The sequence below is a fragment of the Ranitomeya imitator genome, chromosome 9 (genome assembly GCF_032444005.1).
Source record: "Ranitomeya imitator isolate aRanImi1 chromosome 9, aRanImi1.pri, whole genome shotgun sequence".
NCBI lineage: Eukaryota > Metazoa > Chordata > Amphibia > Anura > Dendrobatidae > Ranitomeya > Ranitomeya imitator.
The window spans coordinates 27,462,059-27,487,030 of NC_091290.1; the positions used below are offsets into that span (position 1 = coordinate 27,462,059).

General features: G+C 41.0%; 1 protein-coding gene across 3 annotated transcripts in view; it reads right to left on the reverse strand.

The window, feature by feature from the left end:
• RIPOR1 (RHO family interacting cell polarization regulator 1) overlaps positions 1 to 24,972 on the reverse strand; it is a 119,024-nt gene that overhangs the window by 26,090 nt on the left and 67,962 nt on the right. For all 3 annotated transcript variants that reach the window (XM_069740045.1, XM_069740044.1, XM_069740046.1), the window contains exons 2-12: positions 21,087 to 21,207; positions 13,853 to 14,005; positions 13,062 to 13,140; positions 10,983 to 11,006; positions 10,605 to 10,658; positions 9,600 to 9,749; positions 9,040 to 9,103; positions 6,245 to 6,288; positions 5,748 to 5,873; positions 3,740 to 3,888; positions 1,901 to 2,030 (exon numbers count right to left, since the gene is read on the reverse strand). In XM_069740045.1, coding sequence (XP_069596146.1) covers positions 1,901 to 2,030; positions 3,740 to 3,888; positions 5,748 to 5,873; positions 6,245 to 6,288; positions 9,040 to 9,103; positions 9,600 to 9,749; positions 10,605 to 10,658; positions 10,983 to 11,006; positions 13,062 to 13,140; positions 13,853 to 14,005; positions 21,087 to 21,181 — 1,068 coding nt within the window. In that variant the 5' untranslated portion in view covers positions 21,182 to 21,207. The remainder of the gene's footprint in view (positions 1 to 1,900; positions 2,031 to 3,739; positions 3,889 to 5,747; positions 5,874 to 6,244; positions 6,289 to 9,039; positions 9,104 to 9,599; positions 9,750 to 10,604; positions 10,659 to 10,982; positions 11,007 to 13,061; positions 13,141 to 13,852; positions 14,006 to 21,086; positions 21,208 to 24,972) is intronic.

Genomic DNA, 24,972 nt, shown 5'->3' on the forward strand with positions numbered 1-24,972 from the left:
TTATTAGAACACATTTTCTATTCTATCCATTGACTGAATATTCAGCATCGTTGAATCCTATGGGGATTGCATAGACTAATACACACTTGCATTTACACAATTTGCAGGGGAAGCAAAAAAAAAAAAAAAAATACAGAAACCAATACTTTTTTGCATGGATGGCAAATGTGAACTATCCAGGCAGTATACTTTATTACGGATTCTAGAAAGCAGAATGTTTCCGGAGGTTTTATTTATTAGCTATGCTACATCTAAAAACTTACATAGTAGTCTTGCTCATAAGTATTAACTTGGACAGATGAGACATCATTGCACGAGCAAGTCTGAGACAATTTGTCAGTAAGGGTCTCTCGGAGCATGACAAGCATTGGCCAGCTGTGCTTTCCCATATCTGGCAACAAGGAACTCTTTTCGTGGCATGAATATAAAGAATAGGCATTATACAGGGGGGGGTGGAAATAGTGCGGGAAGGTCAAGGAATTCAAATTAAAATGCATTCTGATTGGGAAAAAGAAGTCGTCTGTTGTCAAATCAACAATGAGAATGTAAACAAAACAAAAAAAACTAACAAACACTGATACAATTAGTATTCAGACATCAGTGAAATGTAACATGCTGGATTTTCATTAAAAAAATAAATACTGAATAGTTTAATGAGCAAACTTCATTAAAAGGTTAGGTGCACACTAATTATTCAGTCTTAAAGGGACTGTGTCGGCGTCACTTATGGAGTCATCCACATGTAGTGTTATATAGATCTGCATGTCACAATTCCAATGATGCCTCTTTGACCCGGATCTGTTGTGTCTACGTTGAGAAATCCCGCTTTTTAGACTTAATGCAAATTATACTGCAAGTGCACCGACACTGTCCCCCCCCCCCCCAGTGTACTTGCAGTATAATTTCACTTTTTTTTTCCTCTCTCTACCCAGCAGAACAACAGAGACAGTTTTATGTTGTGCGCGGTCACATCTGACGGAGCAGAGCTGACATCGCACACCAGATCCTTGGCCTCTGCTGTCAGTCAAGTAGAAGAGGGTGGCATCGGGCTGGGAACACAGCAGAGGAGCCGTGTGCTGCAAGTGTGCAGATACGCTCCCAGTGCACTCACCCTGGTGCAATATTGAAATTGTGGAGCAACACCACTGGTTGACACCATCAAAATGAAGCCGACTGGTTCCTTTTAAATAAAATTCTACAGTGTAGTGTATACTGCTTCTATGAAGACCAATGTGTCTCCACGGTAACAGACTACAAACTAACAATGTGTAGTCTGGGTCTACAGTCATGTGTTGCTTCCATTTATCTGCCTCGTGGCTTCTTGCCAACCTACAGACAGTAAGATGTGATACATAATTTTTTTTTAATCAAGACAGTAAATATCAGTTTTGTCCTTTACACATTTGAAGATAAAGTTTTGTTTACTTAAACGCTTGTATTTAAAGATAAAAATCATTTTTGCAATTGTTTTATTGAAAATGTTGCATTTTGTTCCTTCTATAGCCTCTGTATTGCACTTTTTATTGCTCGTTGCAGAAAGGGTTAACATAGAATCTGTCAGTGAGCCCACTATGACAGCGGCGATGAGTTTGTAAGTCAGTTATCTGTCTGCATCTGAGCGCTTCTCAGCGGATGCGAGATTACAGACCACATCAAAGTTGAACGTGCACGGAGGCAAAGATTCTGTAAAAGCAGAACGGTGCAAATTTTTTTAATAAAACCGTATTGCAAAAATGAGTTTTAGCCCCAAATACATGCATTTAACTAAAGTAAAAAAAAAAAAAAAAAAAGTCCCCAGCTATGGAAAAGCCCAACTACAGCACATGCATAGAATATACATCAGCCTTGACCTGGAGGATGTTTTCTGCATATAATAAGTCTCCACATCAGGGCTACTTACATAAAAGGCTTGTTCCCGCAATGAGGGAGTATCGGGGGGACTCGGATTGTATGTGGAAAATCGTTTGTTCACGGTAGAGGTTTTATTCACAGTGCTGGCAGCCGAGGGTTGGTCTTCCTTGTCAAAAGGACTGGAGAAAAAAAAAAAAAAAAGTAAAAAAATATATAAACATATAATAACGTCAAAAGTATGAACTAAGCTTTCCCCACTTAAAGTCCAAGGCCAAAATGTGTAGATAAAGATAAATGTGGAGATCCTATATTAATTCCCCCATGCACAGGAATGGTTCCACGGTCTCCGGTGGAAAATAATTTGGATCCTGGCAGCTTAACCCCATAGATGCGACAGTAAATAGCGGAGAAAGAACAAGGGGTTAACTGACAACAAGCTAATAGGTTCCTGATCAACGAGATGCAAGACTTTACAGTCTGATCTTCGAGAACTACTGGAAACCGAGCTGCTGAAAAAGTTGACCCAATGGTGTGAGGACACACCGTGCCCAATGCCTGTAGAAAGCATTCACAATGGGCACATTAATATCGGAACTGAACCATCAAGCAATGGAAGAAGGCCTGGTCTCATGAACCATGTTTTCATGTACAAAGCAAGAAGCAAGTGCACGGTTTATCAAGGGAAGAGACTGCACCAAAATGCTCCAAATCCAAGAAGAGGTATGACACTGCTCCAGGAACAGCTCCAATGTAGGGTACTTGGCTAAACACTGTTGTTCTTCTTGGCAGCGGGATTCTCTATCATCAATGTCATAGAAAATATTAAAATATCTGAAGCCACTAGTGAAGGAGGCAATAGGACAAGAATTTGCAATCAAACCTGCCTTGAAATAGACAGGTACAAATGGCATAAAGAAATAGGAAATTAGGTATAGTTGGGATGTGACAATCTTAACTAACATGCAGGTAGCTCCTTTTTGAAGTAAAGGACCCCTGCACTTGACAACTAGGATGTCTATTGTGCATAGACAAAAGGTTTACAGATTGGACAGGTAATTCATACAGGAAAGGTATTTTCTGAGGGTTGGATAACAAAAGGGTACATGTGTTTACACATAGATAGAAAAGTGGAAGAGGCTTTTGTTCTCTCAGGAAAAATGTTATATTTACAATAGCCAGCCCAGCTCCAGGGTCCAGATAGAAATATTGGAGTGTGTATAGAACAGATATTGATGGGACATACATTTTCAGCTTCAGGACAAAATGGGGAAATAGATGCATATTTTTTCACAACAGTAACCCCTGCCTATGAGCCACAAATCAATAGTGGGCAGATCACTGACAACAGCCATGGAATCGGAGATGTACGGTATATACCATAAGCTCACTGTTAGTTTCCAGATAACCAGCCTATTCGTGGAAACAGCCTACGGCCTCCTCCATTAATCGTCGGTCAATCGCATAATTGTCCGGACGATGAGGGGCAGCGGAGCGCTGTTCACTCCAAAGATAACAGCGGGTGGGTTCAGATAAGACCCCCGCTGGCTGCGATCTTTGACAATCGTTGCCCTCATTTCACAGGATATTGCACGCTACAACACTGCAACAATTGGCCAGGAATGGTTTGAGGAACATGGTAAACTGTTCAAACTGCCTCCAAATTCTCCAGATCCCAATCCAAATGTGAAGGAAAAAGAGTCCAAACCATGGAAGCTGCACCTCGTAATTCCTACATATCTGCGACGTGCCAATGGGTCGGTGTCAAGATACCACAGGACACAAGAGGAGTGTAAGTTTTTGCCCCAAGGAGATGTATACAATTTGTAGACTGGCAGATTTAACGCTACGGCTGACCAGTCTAGATTTCTGCTTGCTTGTCTCCACTTACTTCCAATTGACTTCCAGGTTTAGCTTGATTGTTCCCAGGTCGTTAATATCCACCCCGACAACCTGGGGGAGAGCTGCAAAGAGATCTTTAGTTTCGCACGAGACACTGCCCACTATGACGTGATTTGCTAGACTCTTCAATTCTGTTACCTGCAGGAACAAAAAAAGTCAATTGTTTTACGTATAAATTCCAACATTCTGTTTTCCACTATTAATCAATAACTGATGATATTTAGTTTTGAGAAGGATTATCCCGGGCTAAGATGCTGGCTAGAGATGATCAGATCAATTTACGGGGCTCCAGTTTAGAGTCCAGGCCAGGGCTCCCTGGAGATAGACAGGAGGCCCGCAGATCTTTTACCTTCCGGTGTGGCGTTTAACCTGTTCGGGCTGGTGCAACGTCATCTGTACGACATCACTGACAGATGACGTTCCACATCGATTTGGAGGTTATCCAAATCGGTGGGGATTCCAGGTGTTGGACCTCCACACACTTGGTACTTATGACCTATCCAATGGATAGGTCATCAATAGCTTATTCCTTGACAACCTCTTTACGACTTTGTGATTTTTAGTTTTTTCCTCCCCTTCTTCCCAGAGCCATAACTTTTGTATTTTTCCATCAATATAGCCATAGGAGGCTTGATTTGTGCGGGGATAAATTGTACTTTTGAATGCCAATATTGATTTTACCATATAACATACTGAAAAACAGGAAAACAAATTCCAAGTGTGGTGAAATTGCAAAAAAAAGTGCAATTCGACAATAGTTTTTTTGGCATTTTTATTTACAGTGTTCAATATATGGTAAAACTGGCCTGACAATATGATTCTCCAGATCAGTTCGAGTATGCAGATACCAAACATGTATAGTTTCTTTTTTATTTAACTTGTGGGGAACAAAATCCAAAATTTGTAAGAAAAAAAAAATTGTTTAAGTTGCCATTTTCTGACACCCGTAGCGCAGGGGTGTCAAACTGCATTCCTCGAGGGCTGGAAACAGGTCATGTTTTCAGGATTTCCTTGCATTGCACAGGTGATAATTTAATCACCTGCAGAGAAGGATTCCAGCACCTTGTGCAATGCTAAGGAAATCTTGAAAACACGCATGGTTTGCGGCCCTCGAGGAATGCAGTTTGACACCCCTGCCGTAGGGTCTCCATTTTTAGGGATCTGGGGCTGTGCGAGGGCTTATTTTTTACACCGTGAGCTGATGTTTTTAGTGGTACCAATTTGGGGTAGATACGATGTTTTGATCGCCCGTTATTGCAATGTTGCGGCGGCCAAAAACAATTCTGGCGGTTCAGTTTTTTTCTCATTACCGATCCAATTACGGTAATTTACTTTGTTTTGATAGATTGGACAATTCTGAATGCAGTGACCCCAAATGAGTATTTTTTTATTGTTTTATATTCAATGAGTGAAAAGGGGGGTGATTTGAACTTTTTATTATTGAATTAAAAATTTTTTTTTTGTTCTTGAAGCTGCGATCGTCCGATCGCCTGTGCTACACAACAGGGCTTCAGCCTCTATGTATAAGAGAAATGACGATCTCCTATGAATGCCGGCCATGTAGACCCCCTGGATCTTATGACAACCCATTAGCGCTCTGCGATCACATGACAGGGGCGCCAATAAGCGTGACTTATGAAGCGCTTCCAGACTGTGCGTATTAAACGCCGCTGTCAGTGATTGACAGTGGCGTTTAACTGGTTAACTGGTCAGATCAGCTGTTATGTGCAGGGAAAGATACGGGTTCAGCGTCGGAGCTCGCATCACAAGACCGGGTCACAGCCATTGACCTACAGTCAAGAAAGGGTTAAGGAACAAACTTAATTGTGATAAAATGTTTTCATTGTTTATAAGCAGCAATTTGGTGCATGAAAACAAAAAAAAAACAAAAATTGGTGACGGCTGATAGCTGTGTGGTTCTGTCTCACAGTTGTGGAGCCATTGGCAACCATGTTTGGGCCGAGCTTTGGCCTCCCGATCTTCTGCAGCCTTCGTACCTTTATAGACAGGAACTCCGTGATTAGTGGAAGAAACACCATGTCCTCACTGTCCCAAATCTGCTTTCCATTAACTTCAATGCGTCCCTTTAATTTCCAGCGTTGCCGGCCATACTTCATAAAAATCTGATGGAAATCGGAAAATCAAATAATGAAAATTACGACAAATGTGAGCGGCCGAGCATACAGAATGAGTGGAGCCTATGAGCGGTAACAGGACCATGAATTGTAGTGGTGCAGAGTACTGCACTTATCAGGGGGAGAGTGTGGGAGCCAGCAATAGAAAGATGTCCAGAAGAGGCTCATTCTGCTCTCCCCAAAATAAAATGGAGAGTCCAGAACCCCTGATGTCTCCGTCTCTCCGCAGCTGCCACTGGCTGTCATGTACTGCATACGGGGGAGTCATGTATAAAGGTCTATGGCTAGGGTGACTCCCTATTAGCCCTATAGTCAGTGCTGTCAGTGAGTATTAATCAGATGTATCTTGTCCACTTTACCTCATACTGGTCTCCGGCACACAACCGGGCAAATCCTGCGAGCCCTAAATTAGAGAGAAAGAAAACGTGGTTACATACGGTCCAAGCTGCTGCTCTCCCTACACCTCTCTATGGGGCACGGATGGATCGGGCATGATATTATCCGCTCTGCCTCAGCCTTACTTTACTTGATGGCAGGGGGGCTTCCGCCATATCCATTGAAGGGTTTGGCTTTTTTTGGCTTTGGGTTTATTGATGTGTTGGGGACATAGTTTAGTGACATTTACTAATACACAAGTAATTATGGCTTCTCCATTGGTGCCGCCTTCCCCCCAGACTGCACAGATCTCAATTTCTCCTCACTCCTAGCACACATAATGGCTTTTTCTTTTTTAGAGGCAGTTTTAAGAGCGGTAAAGTATTTATTTATTTTTTTTCTGTTTGACTTATTTAAAAAAAAATTTTTTTTACTTGTGATACACGAGGTTAATTTGTCATTTTTATACTTAGATTTTTATTTTCTGTAGAAAATTAAAAAAAAACGTGATTATTACTCAAATTTTATACCATTTTTTTTCTTTTCATGTCACTTAAATTACTTAAAATTGTTTGCCCCTTTCCATTACATATTAAACACACACGGAGGAGTAAGTATTGAACACGTCACCAATTTTCTAAGTAAATATAATTTCTTGATATGAAATTCTCACCAGATGTCGGTAACAACCCATCCAATCCACACAGGCAAAGAAATCAAACGATAGATGTCCAACTTATGTGTAATAATGAGAAATTACAGCGGGAATAAGTATTGAACACGCTTACTGAAATTTTTAGAATACTGCGTACAAAAGCCTTTGTTGGGGATGACAGCTTCAAGACCTCTCTGTATGGAGAAACTGGTCGCAGGCATTGCTCAGGTGTGATTTTGGCCCATTTTTCCACACACACACTTCACATCCTGAAGGTCCTGTGGACTCCTTCTATGGACTCGGAGCTTTAGTTCCTTCCATACATTTTCTATTAGATTCAGGTCCGGTGATCGACTCGGCCATTCTAGCAACTTTATTGTCTTTCACTGAAACCAACTGAGAGTTTCCTTGGCTGTGTGTTTGGGATCATTGTCTTGCTGAAATATCCACTCTGTTTTATCTTCATTATCCAGGAAGTTGACAGCATATTTTAAACAAGAATGTCTTGGTACATTTGTCCATTCATCCTTCCATCAAATTGTATGAAGTTTTCCAGTGCCATATGCTGTAAAACAGCCAAACACAATGACGTTCCCACCTCCAAACCTGACTGTTGGTATGCTGTTTTTGGAGTCATATGCAGCGCTTTTTGGCCTCCAAACATGGTTAGTATTATGGCATCCAAAGAACTCAATGTTGGTCTCATCTGACCAGACTATATCCTCCCAGTATTTCACATGCTTGTCTAAATGTGGTTGAGTAAACTTTAAACACGTTTCACCATGCTTTTTGTTCAGCAATGGAGGCTTGCGTGGTGAGTGTGCATACAGGACATAAAGGTTAAGTGCATAACTTATTATTTTCTTTGAAACAATTGTACCTGCTGATTCCAGTATTTTCTGTAGTTCTTCAGGTGGTCTTTGGCTCTTAGACAACTCTTCTGATAATTCTTTTCACTCCTCTGTCTGACATCTTGCGGCGAACACCTAGTTGTGGCCGGTTTATGGTGAAATGATGGCCCCCAACAGTGCTCACTGGAACCTTCAGTAGTTTAGAAATTCTTCTGTAAGGCTACATTCACATTAGCGTTGTGCGGGGCAGCGTCGGGCGCAGCCGCGGCGACGCATGCGTCATGCTCCCCTATATTTAACATGGGGGGCGCATGGACATGCGTTGTCTTGCGTTTTGTGACGCATGCGTCATTTTGGCGCAACTGTCAGGGCGCAGAGGACGCTGCATGATGCAGTTTTTTCTGCGCCAAAAATCATGCAAAAATGAACGCATGCATCGCATGCGTTTTTGCATGCGTTGTGTCGCCGACGCTGCCCCGCACAGCGCTAATGTGAACATAGCATAAGCAATGCCATCAGTATGCTTTGCAACAATAAGGTTATATATACACACACACATTATATATATATATATATATATATATATATATATATATATATATATATATATGTATGTGTGTATGTATATATATATATATATATATATATATATTTTTTTTATATATTATTTATATATTTATTTATTAATTTTTATAAGAGGGTGGGACAAGAAACAGCGGTTTAGATTAGTAACAGCTTTTTATTTATTTCTTGTTTTGTATTTTTTCATATATTGTTTAAATTTATTTTATACATTGCTCCCCAATAAGTTGACAAACATTTTTGGCGTGAAGATGGAGGGGAGAATTCAACCTGCTGCCTGCACTGTGGAGCAGGTCTACAGAAGATCTTGCAACCTCCCGACACCCAGCGATCATGTGATCAATAGGATGAGAATGAGGAGGATTATTACTGGTTCCTGGATATTCCCTTTATGTAATGTTAAAGAGGGGGAGGCATACAGGAAGGGTTTGCCATATTTATGTGATGCCTTTTAAGACGGTAAGAATGGAAAATCTTTGGAGCCGTCAAATTCGAGGCAACGCACGCGAAGCCACCAACTATTGTTGTACGATTCTTGCGTACCATACAAATCTGACATTAAAAAAACTACCCATCATATAAAATCAAAAACATATGGGGGTACCGTAAGGGGCTCTACGACACCTCTATACGTATCAGAGCCTTAATATGGCCGCATACATCAGCGCTGAACTATTACGTCAATACTCACCCTTCATTTTAACGCGAAACTCTCCGAGCTGACTTTCTAGGTCATTCTCCAGGACACACATATTCTGTGCAGAAACAATATACGGCAATTATTATAAAAATACTTTGTTTTAATAGGAAGAAAAAAAAAAAAGGATGTACATTACTAAACATTAAAAAAAAAATAAAAAAAAATTTGGGGTCGATTTATAAAATGTTCCGCATCTGATGGCCGGAACGCACAGAGTGTACGGCGATGTATACATGAAGTCCCGGATATATTCGACATAATGTATGGAGGGGGCTTCAAGTCTGTATATATTCTATGATCTGTTCACAAAAGGGGCACAAAGGGCCGCACAAATCTGCTTTACATGGATTCATCGTTTTTGTGGCATTTTTGCATCCATTGGATTTAGAAAGTAAAAATATTTTCCCTTTTTTGCCAAAGTTTTTATTGTTTTATTTTTTTTTAGTTTCCCACTTCAGTGCATCTCATATCAATGTAAAAATACAGAATGTTTCATACATTCACGCACAAACATATATATGATATATACACATATGTATTGTATACCCCACCTCTGTGTATTCCTTGTAACCTTTCCCAGCTTCCGTCATACTTTCACGAGCCTCTTTGCTACTCGGAGAAGCAGAATAAGCCCGAACCATGTTATGTGCCCCATCTCTCAATCTCCGCTGGATACAGTATGCTTCGTACACCTCATCTATCTGGAGAAAAAAAGCAACAACAAAATTACATTATGTAGTAGAAAGGTTAAAGTGCAAAAGCCCTCGTTGTCTCATGTGATCGATATAGACGTAGCAGCATAAATTTTTATTATTTTTTAAGGCAGAGTTTTATTTTTAAATAGCACTTCTTGGGGGGGGGGGTAACGCCAACCCCGATTCTACCCTAAAGAAATGAATAATCATAACGCTGTCCTTGCCCACCACTTCCATACAGATGTATCTACCTGGGGTCTGCGAGGAAAACAGAGATTCGTTCCACCACACAAACACATTGAATGCCCCAGAAGAAGCCATTTGTGGCGAAACCCTGTTTCGGTTAAAATGATCATTGTTGCAACCAATGTTTGGGCCAGATGCTTAGTGTGTCACCAGATATTCCTGATGAACACTCTGAAAATCTTTTTGTGACTGTTTACAATAAAGAAGGTCCATTTTGACTCCACAAGTTGGTGATCTGCATTGTGTCCTTTATTATCAAAAGTAGCTGCTCATATTTAGTAGCCAATGCAACCTAGGTTCCCCGACGGTCTCGATTTCCTTGTTTCCAGCGATGATGTTTCGGTACTATTTATTGGCTGCTTGGAGACCCCCTGGGGGTCACCACTGTAGTCAGCAATTGGCGGTCACATGTCCGTGTCAAAACATGTGCCGAAAAGAAGGACAGAGACTGTCGGGGCCCCAGAAAGCAGCAGCACTGGAGGGCCAGGAGATGAGTGAAGTGAGCGTTACTTATTTTGGACCCTTCTAATCTTTTTATAAAACATTCCGGGTGGATCGGACGACCTATTTTATACCAAGATACAGTTCAGCAATTAAGTAACAAAAAGTACTAACCTTACTTGTGTGGAATTCTAATTTACGGATAAATCGTTCAATGGACTTCACTTGCTGTTTTTCGAGAAAAAAACAAAATACATTTTAAAACTTTTCAATGTGCATTGGATAACAAAGATGACATTATTGTGTTTATTTGGGCAGTAGGCAGAATGTCTTAGCATTTGGTCTTAGGATAGAGGATTTGCGGAGGTCCAACATCCGGGAAACCCACCAATCGGCTGTTACCGGCTCCACAATAACCCAAATATGAATAGTGTACAGAGCAGAACACAACAGCGCCATCCACAGTGCAGTGGCCGCTCCCGGGTACTGCAGATCTGCACCGCGCCATTTGTATAAGAGAGTTTGAAAAAAATAAAAGAAGAAATGTCTTACCTTGTCTAAGTCATATAAAAACCCCTGCAAAGGAAAAAATAAAAAAAGATGTAAGGTAGATATTAAATAAATTATTGCATTGCACACATAAATCACATCTCATTTTTGCAGGCAATATAATCTCTTACTAGATATATAATTACACATATAAAATCGATATAAAATATAAGGGCACACATCTGTATTTTCTGTCTGTACATAACATGAATGGCTATCTATAGAAATGCTGAAAAATGGAGAACAGATAGGGGAAAGTTACACTGCGCTTTAGGAGGAGGTGAGCTGTATCATCCACTGTAAATGGTGGATCCTGTGTTATCTACTGTATATAGAGGTGTTATCAGTCATTGTACAGGAGGAGGAGGAGGTGAGCTGTGACATCACCTATTGTGAATGGAGGATCCTGTGTTATCTACTGTATATAGAGGTGTTATCAGTCACTGTACAAGAGGAGGAGAAGGTGAGCTGTGACATCACCTATTGTGAATGGTGGATCCTGTGTTATCTACTGTATATAGAGCTGTTATCAGTCATTATACAGGGGAGGAGGTGAGCTGTGACATCACCTATTGTGAATGGAGGATCCTGTGTTACCTACTGTATATAGAGGTGTTATCAGTCACTGTACAAGAGGAGGAGGAGGTGAGCTGTGACATCACCTATTGTGAATGGTGGATCCTGTGTTACCTACTGTATATAGAGGTGTTATCAGTCATTGTACAGAAGGAGGAGGAGGTGAGCTGTGACATCCCCTATTGTGAATGGTGGATCCTGTGTTATCTACTGTATATAGAGGTGTTATCAGTCATTGTACAGTAGGAGGTGAGCTGTGACATCACCTATTGTGAATGGTGGATCCTGTGTTATCTGCTGTATATAGAGGTGTTATCAGTCATTGTACAGGAAGAGGTGAGCTGTGACATCACCTATTGTGAATGGTGGATCCTGTGTTATCTACTGTATATAGAGCGGTTATCAGTCATTATACAGGGGAGGAGGTGAGCTGTGACATCACCTATTGTGAATGGAGGATCCTGTGTTACCTACTGTATATAGAGGTGTTATCAGTCACTGTACAAGAGGAGGAGGAGGTGAGCTGTGATATCATCTATTGTGAATGGTGGATCCTGTGTTACCTACTGTATATAGAGGTGTTATCAGTCACTGTACAAGAGGAGGAGGAGGTGAGCTGTGACATCACCTATTGTGAATGGTGGATCCTGTGTTACCTACTGTATATAGAGGTGTTATCAGTCACTGTACAAGAGGAGGAGGAGGTGAGCTGTGACATCACCTATTGTGAATGGTGGATCCTGTGTTACCTACTGTATATAGAGGTGTTATCAGTCACTGTCTGCAATAATGACTAAAAAGTCAGAACAAGAAGCAAGTTGAGTATTAAAGTCACCATTCATATTATATAAAAGGGGGCAGAGGAATTTCCTATATCGATGGCTCCAAGAACATGACAAACTACAAATCAGCCAATATTGGATCTTTTCTACCCATGTTTTGAAGAACTTTAAACTTTTCTCATTTAGAACCCCAAAAAATAATTGTTCACTTCACCAAACCAGCCAATAATCTCTCAATTTAGTAAAAAAAATAATAATAGGCATTTTAAATGGATTTTATCTAATGTGTATGGGCTCCTTTAGGTTTAGTGTTCAGTATGAATACATCAACATTTTTGTATTCATTTAATTTTTTTTATCAGATCGTGATATAGGGGAAAAAGGAAAATCAAAACATTTTTGAAAAATATATTTAACATAAAAACCTATAGCCATTATTTTGGATGAAACATTCCCTTTAAGACTACATAAAACTAAATACAAGGAAAATAAAAAATGAAAATGCAACGTAGCCACACTAAATTACAATTATACATTTAATTAGAAAAATCTTTAATGTTCCATAAAATTCAATATGGAAACAACATTACATTCTGCTGATGGCATCACGAAAAGCAAAAATTAGGAATTAAATGTTTCCACATCTGCTATTATAAGCAGCCAAATATGAGCCTGCTCCATCACGTAAGGTCCGGTTTGGCGAAACGTTGCTCTAGATACTCACCAGTCTTGAGTTCCTTTTGGATTCCCGGATCTGGATTGTTAGCTTATCCAATTCGATTTGGTGAACTTCTAAGTAGGCTCTAGAAAGGAAAACCAAATGGTCGGTTACTAGTGATGAGCGAACATGCTGGCATTAGGTGTTATCTGAGCATGCTCGGGTGCTAACAGAGTGCCTTCAGCATGCTCAAATACTATGTTCTAACCCTCACTACCTCATGTCTCACGGCTGTTCGACAGCCGCAACCCGTGCACGGATTGTTTGTTTGCCTTAACATTTTGTCTGAGTCCAACTAGAGATTGTTCCTTTTGATTCTGATGAAATATGACGGCTGTAGTGGACATGTGACGCCCCCTGGATATAATAATCAGTCAGCAGACTGACGGGGGAATATAGTACTGAGTCCAGATAAGAAGTGCTGGTCCTAAAGGTTAGTATTGTTCTTTTCCCCCTCAATCTTCCACTCCACCAACCTTGGCCCATTTAGAATATATGGTTAAAGTAGATAAGTGGATAACCTCTTTAAATTGGAAAAGAGGAAAAGAAATCTATGTTGGGAAAATTTTGGACATCCATTACTCTTGATCGGAGGTCTGAACTGAAGTTCTGCACAGTAAGTGGCAGAAACTTCTATCACAGTTACTTATGATGATTGGACAGCTCTTGTCACACAGTTATAAACAATCAAATGCAGGAATAATAATAATAAAATATATAATAAACTCTGAACCTTGAAAAATGACAATTGTTGGTTACAAGATGCTTAACGCTTTATGTACCACAAGTACTCTTACCCCAGTCCCTTTTTTAAAGCACTGTAGACCTCATCAACTCTATCAGGTTGAGGCACCTTAGGCGGAGGGGATTTGTGCGACATAGAGAACATTCTACGAACTTTGGATCCAGACCTTCGAGAAACTGTGGGTGTGTGGAAGGCCGGACGATGTCTGAAAGAAGAATTGGCGGAAGTTATGTGCAATTCCTGTCTATAGACCGATCAAAAATTCTCAAAAGCAACAAGTCAGTGAACATTTCAAACCAAAACAGTGGATGTGATAGAACAAATATATGTAAACAAAAAATCCTTAATTAAATATAAAGCAGAATATCCTTACCATACATCATCAATGACTGATTGGCCGGGGTCAGACACCCGTCACCCCCCGCTGATCAGCTGTTATCGGGTGTCGGTGGCGGCTGGAAATACTCACTTGAGAAGCGGTCAGTCTCCTGATAGTGGCCCCCGCAGGGTACTACACAACCGCCTCCCATTGATTTGAATAGGAGGCCGATGTGCAGTCCCAAGGCCAGGACACTACCAGTAGACGGCCGGCCGATGACCGCTGATCGGTGGGGGTGTCGGCCCGGTGTTGAACCTCGGCTGATCAGACATTGATTACCTATCCTTAAGGTTGGTCATCAATGTAAAAGTAGTGGACAACTTATTTGAAAGGCAGAAAAACGTAATGTAATTGATTTTCAATCTTGCAAATGTTGACAAACAAAAAGTAAAATCATTCACGTCAGTTCTAATATTTAAAAAAAGAAAACATGAAATAAATAATGTAGTCAAACCTCACACCCCACAGCCGCAGCGGACGAGCGTTTTAGCTTCAATATTAAGGCGCAGTGGAGATCAGTACATTTCTGCAATATTGAATCCCATCAAAAGTAACAGGATCTGTAGCAAATGCCAAACATCACTATGACCCAGGAGACTTGTGCGGCATCGGAGGCCGAGGAATCTGAGATGTTCCTTTAAACATCGGTTTCCAAAGCAGTTTCCGAGGACAAACCAAATAATGAACTCTGCAGGACAATTCAGCGATCTACAGCCAGGAACACGCAGTGCTAAGAACGTGGTCATTTGTGCATGGTTTGCTGATAAAAAATAGGTCACCTAGACATCATGTTGATCACAGGTTATTGACCTTTTTCCGCAGCCTCTATGGATGACAAGGGCTGATGTTTGTTAGCCTTTCGTTTCTTAGATACTGTTGCTTTGATGGAGACACTTTTTTCTGCAAATTGATTTCTATATTTGCTTCTCACAACCGGCTATGTGTCCCAAAAGATCCATTCTGGTCTCCACTGGATCCTCGCCCTAACACTACACACTATCATTATTATTAACAAACTTCAGCTCGATCTAGAGCCATGGGGGCTTCAGGGGTGAACGCTCTGTAGGAAGATCAATCTGGAGCAAGCCTAGATAGGTCCACCAGGGTCTTCTCTGCCATCAACTTGATTGCATCAAACCATCCGGTTGCTGGTCTTCCTCTTCGCTTTGCTCCTTCTATTCTTCCGACCATGATGTCCTTCTCCAGCGATTGCTCACTCTGTATGATGTGTCCAAAGTAGACAAGTCGTAACTTGGTGATCCTTGCGTTTAGTGACATGTCTGGCTCGATTTGTTCCAGAATTGATTTGTTTGTTCCCCTCGCCATCCATGGTATTGGCAACATCCTTCTCCAGCACAAAGTTTCAAAGGGGTTGATTCTTCTTCTCTCTTGTTTCTTTATCATCCAGGTTTTGCATCCGTATCTTACCACATATAAGGAAACAGAGAAGCACATTGCTAAGGAGAGTAAAACTAATCCCAAACTGTTCTTCAACTATATCAATAGTAAAAGAATAAAAACTGAAAATGTAGGCCCCTTAAAAAATAGTGAGGAAAGAATGGTTGTAGATGACGAGGAAAAAGCTAACATATTAAACACCTTCTTCTCCACGGTATTCACGGTGGAAAATGAAATGCTAGGTGAAATCCCAAGAAACAATGAAAACCCTATATTAAGGGTCACCAATCTAACCCAAGAAGAGGTGCGAAACCGGCTAAATAAGATTAAAATAGATAAATCTCCGGGTCCGGATGGCATACACCCACGAGTACTAAGAGAACTAAGTAATGTAATAGATAAACCATTATTTCTTATTTTTAGTGACTCTATAGCGACAGGGTCTGTTCCGCAGGACTGGCGCATAGCAAATGTGGTGCCAATATTCAAAAAGGGCTCTAAAAGTGAACCTGGAAATTATAGGCCAGTAAGTCTAACCTCTATTGTTGGTAAAATATTTGAAGGGTTTCTGAGGGATGTTATTCTGGATTATCTCAATGAGAATAACTGTTTAACTCCATATCAGCATGGGTTTATGAGAAATCGCTCCTGTCAAACCAATCTAATCAGTTTTTATGAAGAGGTAAGCTATAGACTGGACCACGGTGAGTCATTGGACGTGGTATATCTCGATTTTTCCAAAGCGTTTGATACCGTGCCGCACAAGAGGTTGGTACACAAAATGAGAATGCTTGGTCTGGGGGAAAATGTGTGTAAATGGGTTAGTAACTGGCTTAATGATAGAAAGCAGAGGGTGGTTATAAATGGTATAGTCTCTAACTGGGTCGCTGTGACCAGTGGGGTACCGCAGGGGTCAGTATTGGGACCTGTTCTCTTCAACATATTCATTAATGATCTGGTAGAAGGTTTACACAGTAAAATATCGATATTTGCAGATGATACAAAACTATGTAAAGCAGTTAATACAAGAGAAGATAGTATTCTGCTACAGATGGATCTGGATAAGTTGGAAACTTGGGCTGAAAGGTGGCAGATGAGGTTTAACAATGATAAATGTAAGGTTATACACATGGGAAGAGGGAATCAATATCACCATTACACACTGAACGGGAAACCACTGGGTAAATCTGACAGGGAGAAGGACTTGGGGATCCTAGTTAATGATAAATTTACCTGGAGCAGCCAGTGCCAGGCAGCAGCTGCCAAGGCAAACAGGATCATGGGGTGCATTAAAAGAGGTCTGGATACACATGATGAGAGCATTATACTGCCTCTGTACAAATCCCTAGTTAGACCGCACATGGAGTACTGTGTCCAGTTTTGGGCACCGGTGCTCAGGAAGGATATAATGGAACTAGAGAGAGTACAAAGGAGGGCAACAAAATTAATAAAGGGGATGGGAGAACTACAATACCCAGATAGATTAGCGAAATTAGGATTATTTAGTCTAGAAAAAAGACGACTGAGGGGCGATCTAATAACCATGTATAAGTATATAAGGGGACAATACAAATATCTCGCTGAGGATCTGTTTATACCAAGGAAGGTGACGGGCACAAGGGGGCATTCTTTGCGTCTGGAGGAGAGAAGGTTTTTCCACCAACATAGAAGAGGATTCTTTACTGTTAGGGCAGTGAGAATCTGGAATTGCTTGCCTGAGGAGGTGGTGATGGCGAACTCAGTCGAGGGGTTCAAGAGAGGCCTGGATGTCTTCCTGGAGCAGAACAATATTGTATCATACAATTATTAGGTTCTGTAGAAGGACGTAGATCTGGGGATTTATTATGATGGAATATAGGCTGAACTGGATGGACAAATGTCTTTTTTCGGCCTTACTAACTATGTTACTATGTTACTATGTTACATATACAGTACAGACCAAAACTTTGGACACACCTTCTCATTTAAAAATGTTGCTGTATTTTCATGACTATGAAAATTGTACATTCACACTGAAGGCATCAAAACTATGAATTAACACATGTGGAATTATATACTTAACAAAAAAGCGTGAAACAACTGAAAATATGGCTTATATTCTAGGTTCTTCAAAGTAGCCACCTTTTGCTTTGATGACTGCTTTGCACAAAGGTGGCTACTTTGAAGAACCTAGAATATAAGACATAATTTCAGTTGTTTCACACTTTTTTGTTAAGTATATAATTCCACTTGTGTTAATTCATAGTTTTGGTGCCTTCAGTGTGAATGTACAATTTTCATAGTCATGAAAATACAGAAAAATCTTTAAATGAGAAGGTGTGTCCAAACATTTGGTCTGTTCTGTAAGTGTATATATGTTGCAACACTACACATATGACCCTCGTAATAAAGATAACATATACGCAAGTATACACGGTAACATAGTTCTCTAACTTTACATTTAGATTATTGAAACTGTATCACCAAACCGTTAACTGTAACCAAATGGTAGAAGTACAAAATTTCTGAGCTTAAAAAAAAAAGTTATTTTATTTGGATGGTTTTGTATTTCGCTTTGGATTTTTTGCATGTAAATCCGAAATGTGTACATGCACCCCGATTCTTGGGCTAGGTCCGTTATTCCCCATTGGTGCTGGTCCTCCTACTCATGACAAGTTCACTGACAGGGTGGATCAGGGGAATTGCTGTAGATATAATATATCTTGACTTCAGCAAAGCATTTGACAAAGTATCTCACACAATCCCTACTGAAAAAATGACTAAGTATGGAATGGACAAGGCAAGTGTTAGGTGGATTCATAACTGGCTTAGTGATCAGACCCAAAGAGTGGTCACAAATGGCTGCACATCCAGTTGGAAGAATGTCTCAAGTGGGGTACCACAGGGTTCTGTCCTGGGCCCTGTATTGTTCAACATCTGTATCAATCATTTAGATGAAGGAATTGAGGATAAACTGATCAAATGCTGATGACACAAAGCTAGGAGGGATAGCTAATACTAGAGAAGAGAGAGAGGGGATTCAAAAAGATATAAATAAACTGGAGCAGTGGGCAGCAACTAACAGAATGGTTTTTAACAGGGAAAAATGCAAAGTACTACATCTGGGCAATAAAAATGAAAACACATATACAGTATAGGAGGAATAGGGCTAAGCAACAGCACATGTGAAAAAGACTTGGGTTTACTAATAGATCACAGACTGAACATGAGTCAACAGTGTGATGCAGGAGCAAAAAAGGCAAATACAATTCTGGGATGTATTAACAGTCTAGATCACGTGAAGTCATTATTGCCCTCTACTTCTCTTTGGTCAGACCTTATCTGGAATACTGGGTCCTGTTTTGGGCACCACATTGAAAAGAAAAAGACCAACAAACTGGAGCAGGTTCAGAGAAGAGCGACCAGAATGGTGACCGGTCTGCAAACCATTTCCTATGAAGAACGATTACAGGAATTGGGAATGTTTAGCTTGCAAAAAAGAAGACTGAGGAGACTTATTAGCTGTCTACAAATATCTCAAGGGCTGTCACATTGTAAAAGGATCATCTTTATTCTCATTTGCACAAGGAAAGACTAGAAGTAATGGGATGAAACTGAATGGGAGGGGACACAGATTAGATATTAGAAAAAAACTTTTTGACAGTGAGGGTGATCAATGAGTGGAACAGGCGGCCACGAGAGGTGGTGAGTTCTCCATCAATGGAAGTCTTCACACAGAGGCTGGACAGACATCTGTCTGGGATGATTTAGTGAATCCTGCTTTGAGCAGGGGGTTGGAGATGATGACCCAGGAGGTCCCTTCCAAATCTATCATTCTATGATTCTAAGTGTATGAATCTCCTGCTTTGTATCCTTTAAAAAAAAAAATGGACGATTTTTTTCACCCATATGGGCTAAAATAGTGTCTGTGTTTTATATTCATAGATCATCCAGTTTTTTTTTCAGCCATAATAATAAAAAAAAAAGGCTCGTTCAGACAGACGTGTTTGATACGAATGTATGCCATTAAATAGAACTGTTCGGAGTGTCCGAGGGAAAAAGGAAAAAATTGTAGCACGCACTATTCTGTTCCATAATTTGGATGAGAACTTGTCTCTTCAAATCTATTGGAGAATGAAAATAAAAAATAGTTATATACTCACCCTCCGGTGTCCAGCGAAGCTGTCCCTACGCGTACGATGTGGCCGCCAGCTTCCGTTCCCAGCGATGCATTGCGAAATTACCTAGATGACTTAGCGGTCTCGCAAGACCGCTACGTCATCATCTCGCGAGACCGCAATGCAAGGCCCGGAGCGTCGCAATAAGCGGGAAAGGCGACAGAAGGTGAGAATATAACTTTTTATTTTTCTTATTTTTAACATTGAATCTTTTTACTATTGATGCTGCATAGGCAGCATCAATAGTAAAAAGTTGGTCACACAGGGTTAATAGCAGCGTTAATTGAGTGCGTTACACCGCGGCATAACGTGGTGTAACGCTGCCATTAACTCTATGTCAGCGCTGACTGGAGGGGAGTATGGAGGGGGCACAGAGTAGGAAGGGGCGCATTCGCGGCCGGACTGTGCCCGTCGCTGATTGGTCGCGGCCGGCAGACGCGGGATTTCCATGACAGACAGAAACAGACAGACGGAAGTGCCACTTAGACGATTATATATATAGATTACAGATGGTCGAGTTTAAAGGGGTATTCCCATCTCCAAGACCCCATCCCAATCTGTAGTAGGTGTAATAATATATTATTATTAGCAAATGCCTCCAATTAGAATTCTGGTATAGTTTTTCTGATTCGCTATGTCTCTTTTTTCATGTGCAAGCATAGCAGGACCTTGGGTATCCATGGTTACGTCCACTGATAAAGTGACAGTTAGCTGCTAACGGTCATAACCATGGATACATAAGGTTCTGCAATGCCTGCACATGAGGAAAGAGTCATAGCAAATCAGAATAACTATACTACATTTCTAATTGGAGGTATTTCCTAATAATATTATTATTACACCAACTACACATTGGGATAGGATCTTGGGAGATGGAAATAGAACATGATAAAGACTAACGGCTGGCAGCATTGTAATTATTTTTATGTTTTGGCTCTTTGCCATCTTCTCATGTTGTCACCAGTTTAATGCAAATCTGGGCTGTCAACTGGAGACAGTCCAGAAAAAGCCTTGTAGCTGCACATACAAAAGTTTAGGCCCAATTATGGAGAGAAAAGCAATCACTTACATGGAGGGTTGCGATTCACCTAAGAAACTGAGGGAAACCTTAATGACGGGTGCAAAGACTCACAACGTCCTATAGATTTGCAGCGACCCATGTTCACACGCCCCTATAGCGTGTAGGGGCCGTCTGGGAATTTTCACCAAGTTGCCCAGTAGTGGCATACAGTAAGCCGTGTATTTTTCCATTCTTTTATAACCATTCATGCTGTTGGGCAATTATCTCACATTCCCCTTCAACTCAATCGTAGATTATTGAAAATAATCAAACACCGCTAAAATTAACAAACCTGGTCCTGTCGTAATTCGAGTTAACTCCTGCAAACGATTGACTTCTAGTGATTGACGTGGAGGTGACCCTCGAGGATTGCACGGAGAGCGACATGGTGGAGTAAGCCTTGTATGTGCTCCCTGAAAGAACAAAAAAAAATACAAGAAAAATAAAAAAAATTTCCAGGAACTTAACTATGGATTACAGATATCAAGTGTCAAGAAGACCAGCATTGATATGATGAATGGAAAAGAAGAATTGGACATGCTGGATTCAATATGCCTGATCATTTGTTCTTAAGTGTCACGTACACAGATTTCCACAATGTGGGAAGGGGAGAGAGTATGTGCAGTCTCATGGAGGGCAGAGAAAACAGACCATAAAAAAGGAGGAATTCACATAAAGAGAACATAATTGAGGGATAGAAAGTGCTAATATACGAGCTAATGACAATAGCTGCACCCGGGATACACACAGATCTCACATCCAGCCTATATTACAGAGAAAGACACTCCCATAAAAAAAAAACCTGAAACTAGAATCAGGCAGCAAACTGCCTTAAAAGGGGATCTAAAAATGATTGAAGAAAATCATAACTTCAGCCTAAAACTCAGTGCATTTTAATTAAAGTTGACAATTAACACGTGTAAAAATATTTTATTCCCATGTTAAAAGGCAATAATAACCTTAAAGGGATGGTGTGCCTTTATGTAGTTTATTAAAGGTGACCCTCTTCGTACAACATTTACTGAGGCCAAGAACATCACATGCATTTGTGTATTTAAATCTCCATCCTGACTAATTTGCATATTTCTTTCCCGGCCTCTCAGTGGAATGCCTCCCTTATGCTAGGACATTCAGGTATCGAGTTGCAGCCTTTATATGTTGAGTCAATTACCCTGCAATTAAACATTATAATCAAGATTTCAAATATATACCTGCAATAATTAAACAGTGGTAATTCCACCTATGATTGAGCATGCGCAGTATTGTACATAGTATGTAATGGGAAGCGGAACGTCCACCTTAAAAGGGTTCTCCGAACTCCAGAAAGGAGCTCCTAAATGCCGCACCTCCCCAGGCTTTCCCTAATCCTAGTATATAAATCTAGTCTTGTTCGCCAAAGAGGGGTGGTCATAAAGAAGACACCCACGAGAACAGTTGAGGATAACGCCCATTTGGCTAACAAGACTAGTTTTAAATACAAAGAGGAGGAGATTAAATCTCAGGAAGGGAGTGACGCAGGAACAGCAAAAAAACAAACAAACAAGATACATATGGGAGAAAAGCAGCATCCACACCAAGTAAAATTATTACATATTTATGGCAAGTGACAAGTCTTCTGTAAGGTCATTTATTTTCCTTGTACACTGGCACCAGTCACTTGCTGTTCAGGGAACTGTACTAGGACCCCTTTAAATGTGAATGCGTCAGACGGCAATCCCCTGAAGATTAGTGTCACCGACCCTTTTTGTAGGAACTGTGGAATACTATCAGTTTATAAGATTGGGGGAATATCAACCTCATGAATAAGTAAGGCTGCCTTCTTACATCCATGACATGTTCTGGAACATACATGTCAAACTCTGGCCCCTTGGGAGGATGGGATTATATTTGGTCCACCCCCCACGGCACTGCAATCTCAACTGTCCAGTTGAAAGCAATGGTGGAAGAGGGGTCTGTCCGCTCCCTCCCCCAGTATCTGAGGTCTCAGCACAGTGGGCGCAATGACATCACTATTTTGTGCCCGCTGTGCCAAGCAATGAGGAGATTCAGATTGCTCGCTGCCGAGACGGGAAAGAGGAGTGATATATATATATATATATATATATATATATATATATATATATATATATATATATATATATATATATATATATATATATATATATATATATATATATATATACACATATATATATATATTGTTTTAAATGTGGGGCGGGCCCTATTATACTATATGGAGGAGTATGTGGGGCCCATTATACTGTGTGGAGCCCATTATACTGTATGGAGCACTATGTGGGGCCCATTATACTGTGTGGAGCACTATGTGGGGCCCATTATACTGTATGGAGGAGTATGTGGGGCCCATTATACTGTATGGAGGACTAAGTGGGGCCCATTATACTGTATGGAGCACTATGTGGGGCCCATTATACTGTGTGGAGCACTATGTGGGGCCCATTATACTGTATGGAGGAGTATGTGGGGCCCATTATACTGTATGGAGCACTATGTGGGGCCCATTATACTGTATGGAGAAGTATGTGGGCCCATTATACTGTATGGAGCACTATGTGGGGCCCATTATACTGTATGGAGGAGTATGTGGGGCCCATTATACTGTATGGAGCACTATGTGGGGCCCATTATACTGTATGGAGGAGTATGTGGGCCCATTATACTGTATGGAGGAGTATGTGGGGCCCATTATACTGTATGGAGCACTATGTGGGGCCCATTATACTGTATGGAGAAGTATGTGGGCCCATTATACTGTATGGAGCACTATGTGGGGCCCATTATACTTTTTGGAAGAGACTATGTGGTGCCCATTATACTGTATGGAGCACTCTATGGTGCCTATTATACTGTATGGAGCACTATGTGGGGCCCATTATACTGTATAGAAGACTATGTGGGGGTCATTATTTTGTAAGGACCATCATACTTTTGTGGGACCCATTATACTGTATGGAGGGCATCATACAATGTTGGGTCACCAGACTTTGCCAGGTGTGTGTGTGGGGGGTACAATAGGATCATCATACAATGTGTGGAGGGTACTGTGGAGGAATTCACTGTGGGGGAGTCAGACCCAATTAAACTGGTTTCCATATGAAAATGTTCATCGTTCTATTTGATGATAATGAAAAAAAACCTTCAATAGTAGACTTTTTTTTTTTTTTTTTTTTATTTGAATAAAGATCAAGATTGGCCCGCAACTTTGTCCAAGCTTTTAATTTTGGCCCTTTGTGTGTTTAAAGAGTTTGACATCCCTGTCTAGGCCGACTCTTCCAGCACTGCTGCAATTGATTGACAGGTCTTTCCCTCACATGTACATAGGGAGAAATGTGCCATTCACAACAACTAGAATTTTATTTTGCCACGATAAGAGGTGATCTTTGCCATATCCATGTGCCTCTTTGGCGCCATTATTCGAACACCACTCCTTTAAAGTTGTTTGCTTATTAATATGTCTATATGTGGTTATATCCTGAAGAAGACGCATCAACCTTCAAATGGGTCACTAAAACAACCGCAATATTTACAGTTCTTGTGTATCCTGGACCAATTTTTTTTATCAGTTCACCAGAAGTGAGTAACAGTCCCCTTTTTTCACTTCTGAAAAGCGCTCTGGCGTTTCAGAGAGAATATACTTGGAAGACTGGGGACCATAGCTGGAGAGCAGACTAGTCCGGCTCCCCCCTTCACCGGCTCTTCCCAGTGCTGCTGGAAGTGATTGACAGGTTTTTCTCTCACATGTACATAGGGAGACACAGGTCATTCACAGGGAAGAGGAAGTCTCATTCACTTGCAGCAGCGCAGGGAAGAGCCGGTCTCATTCACTTGCAGCAGCGCAGGGAAGAGCCGGTCTCATTCACTTGCAGCAGCGCAGGGAAGAGCCGGTCTCATTCACTTGCAGCAGCGCAGGAAAGAGCCGGTCTCATTCACTTGCAGCAGCGCAGGAAAGAGCCGGTCTCATTCACTTGCAGCAGCGCAGGAAAGAGCCGGTCTCATTCACTTGCAGCAGCGCAGGAAAGAGCCGGTCTCATTCACTTGCAGCAGCGCAGGGAAGAGCCGGTCTCATTCACTTGCAGCAGCGCAGGGAAGAGCCGGTCTCATTCACTTGCAGCAGCGCAGGAAAGAGCCGGTCTCATTCACTTGCAGCAGTGCAGGGA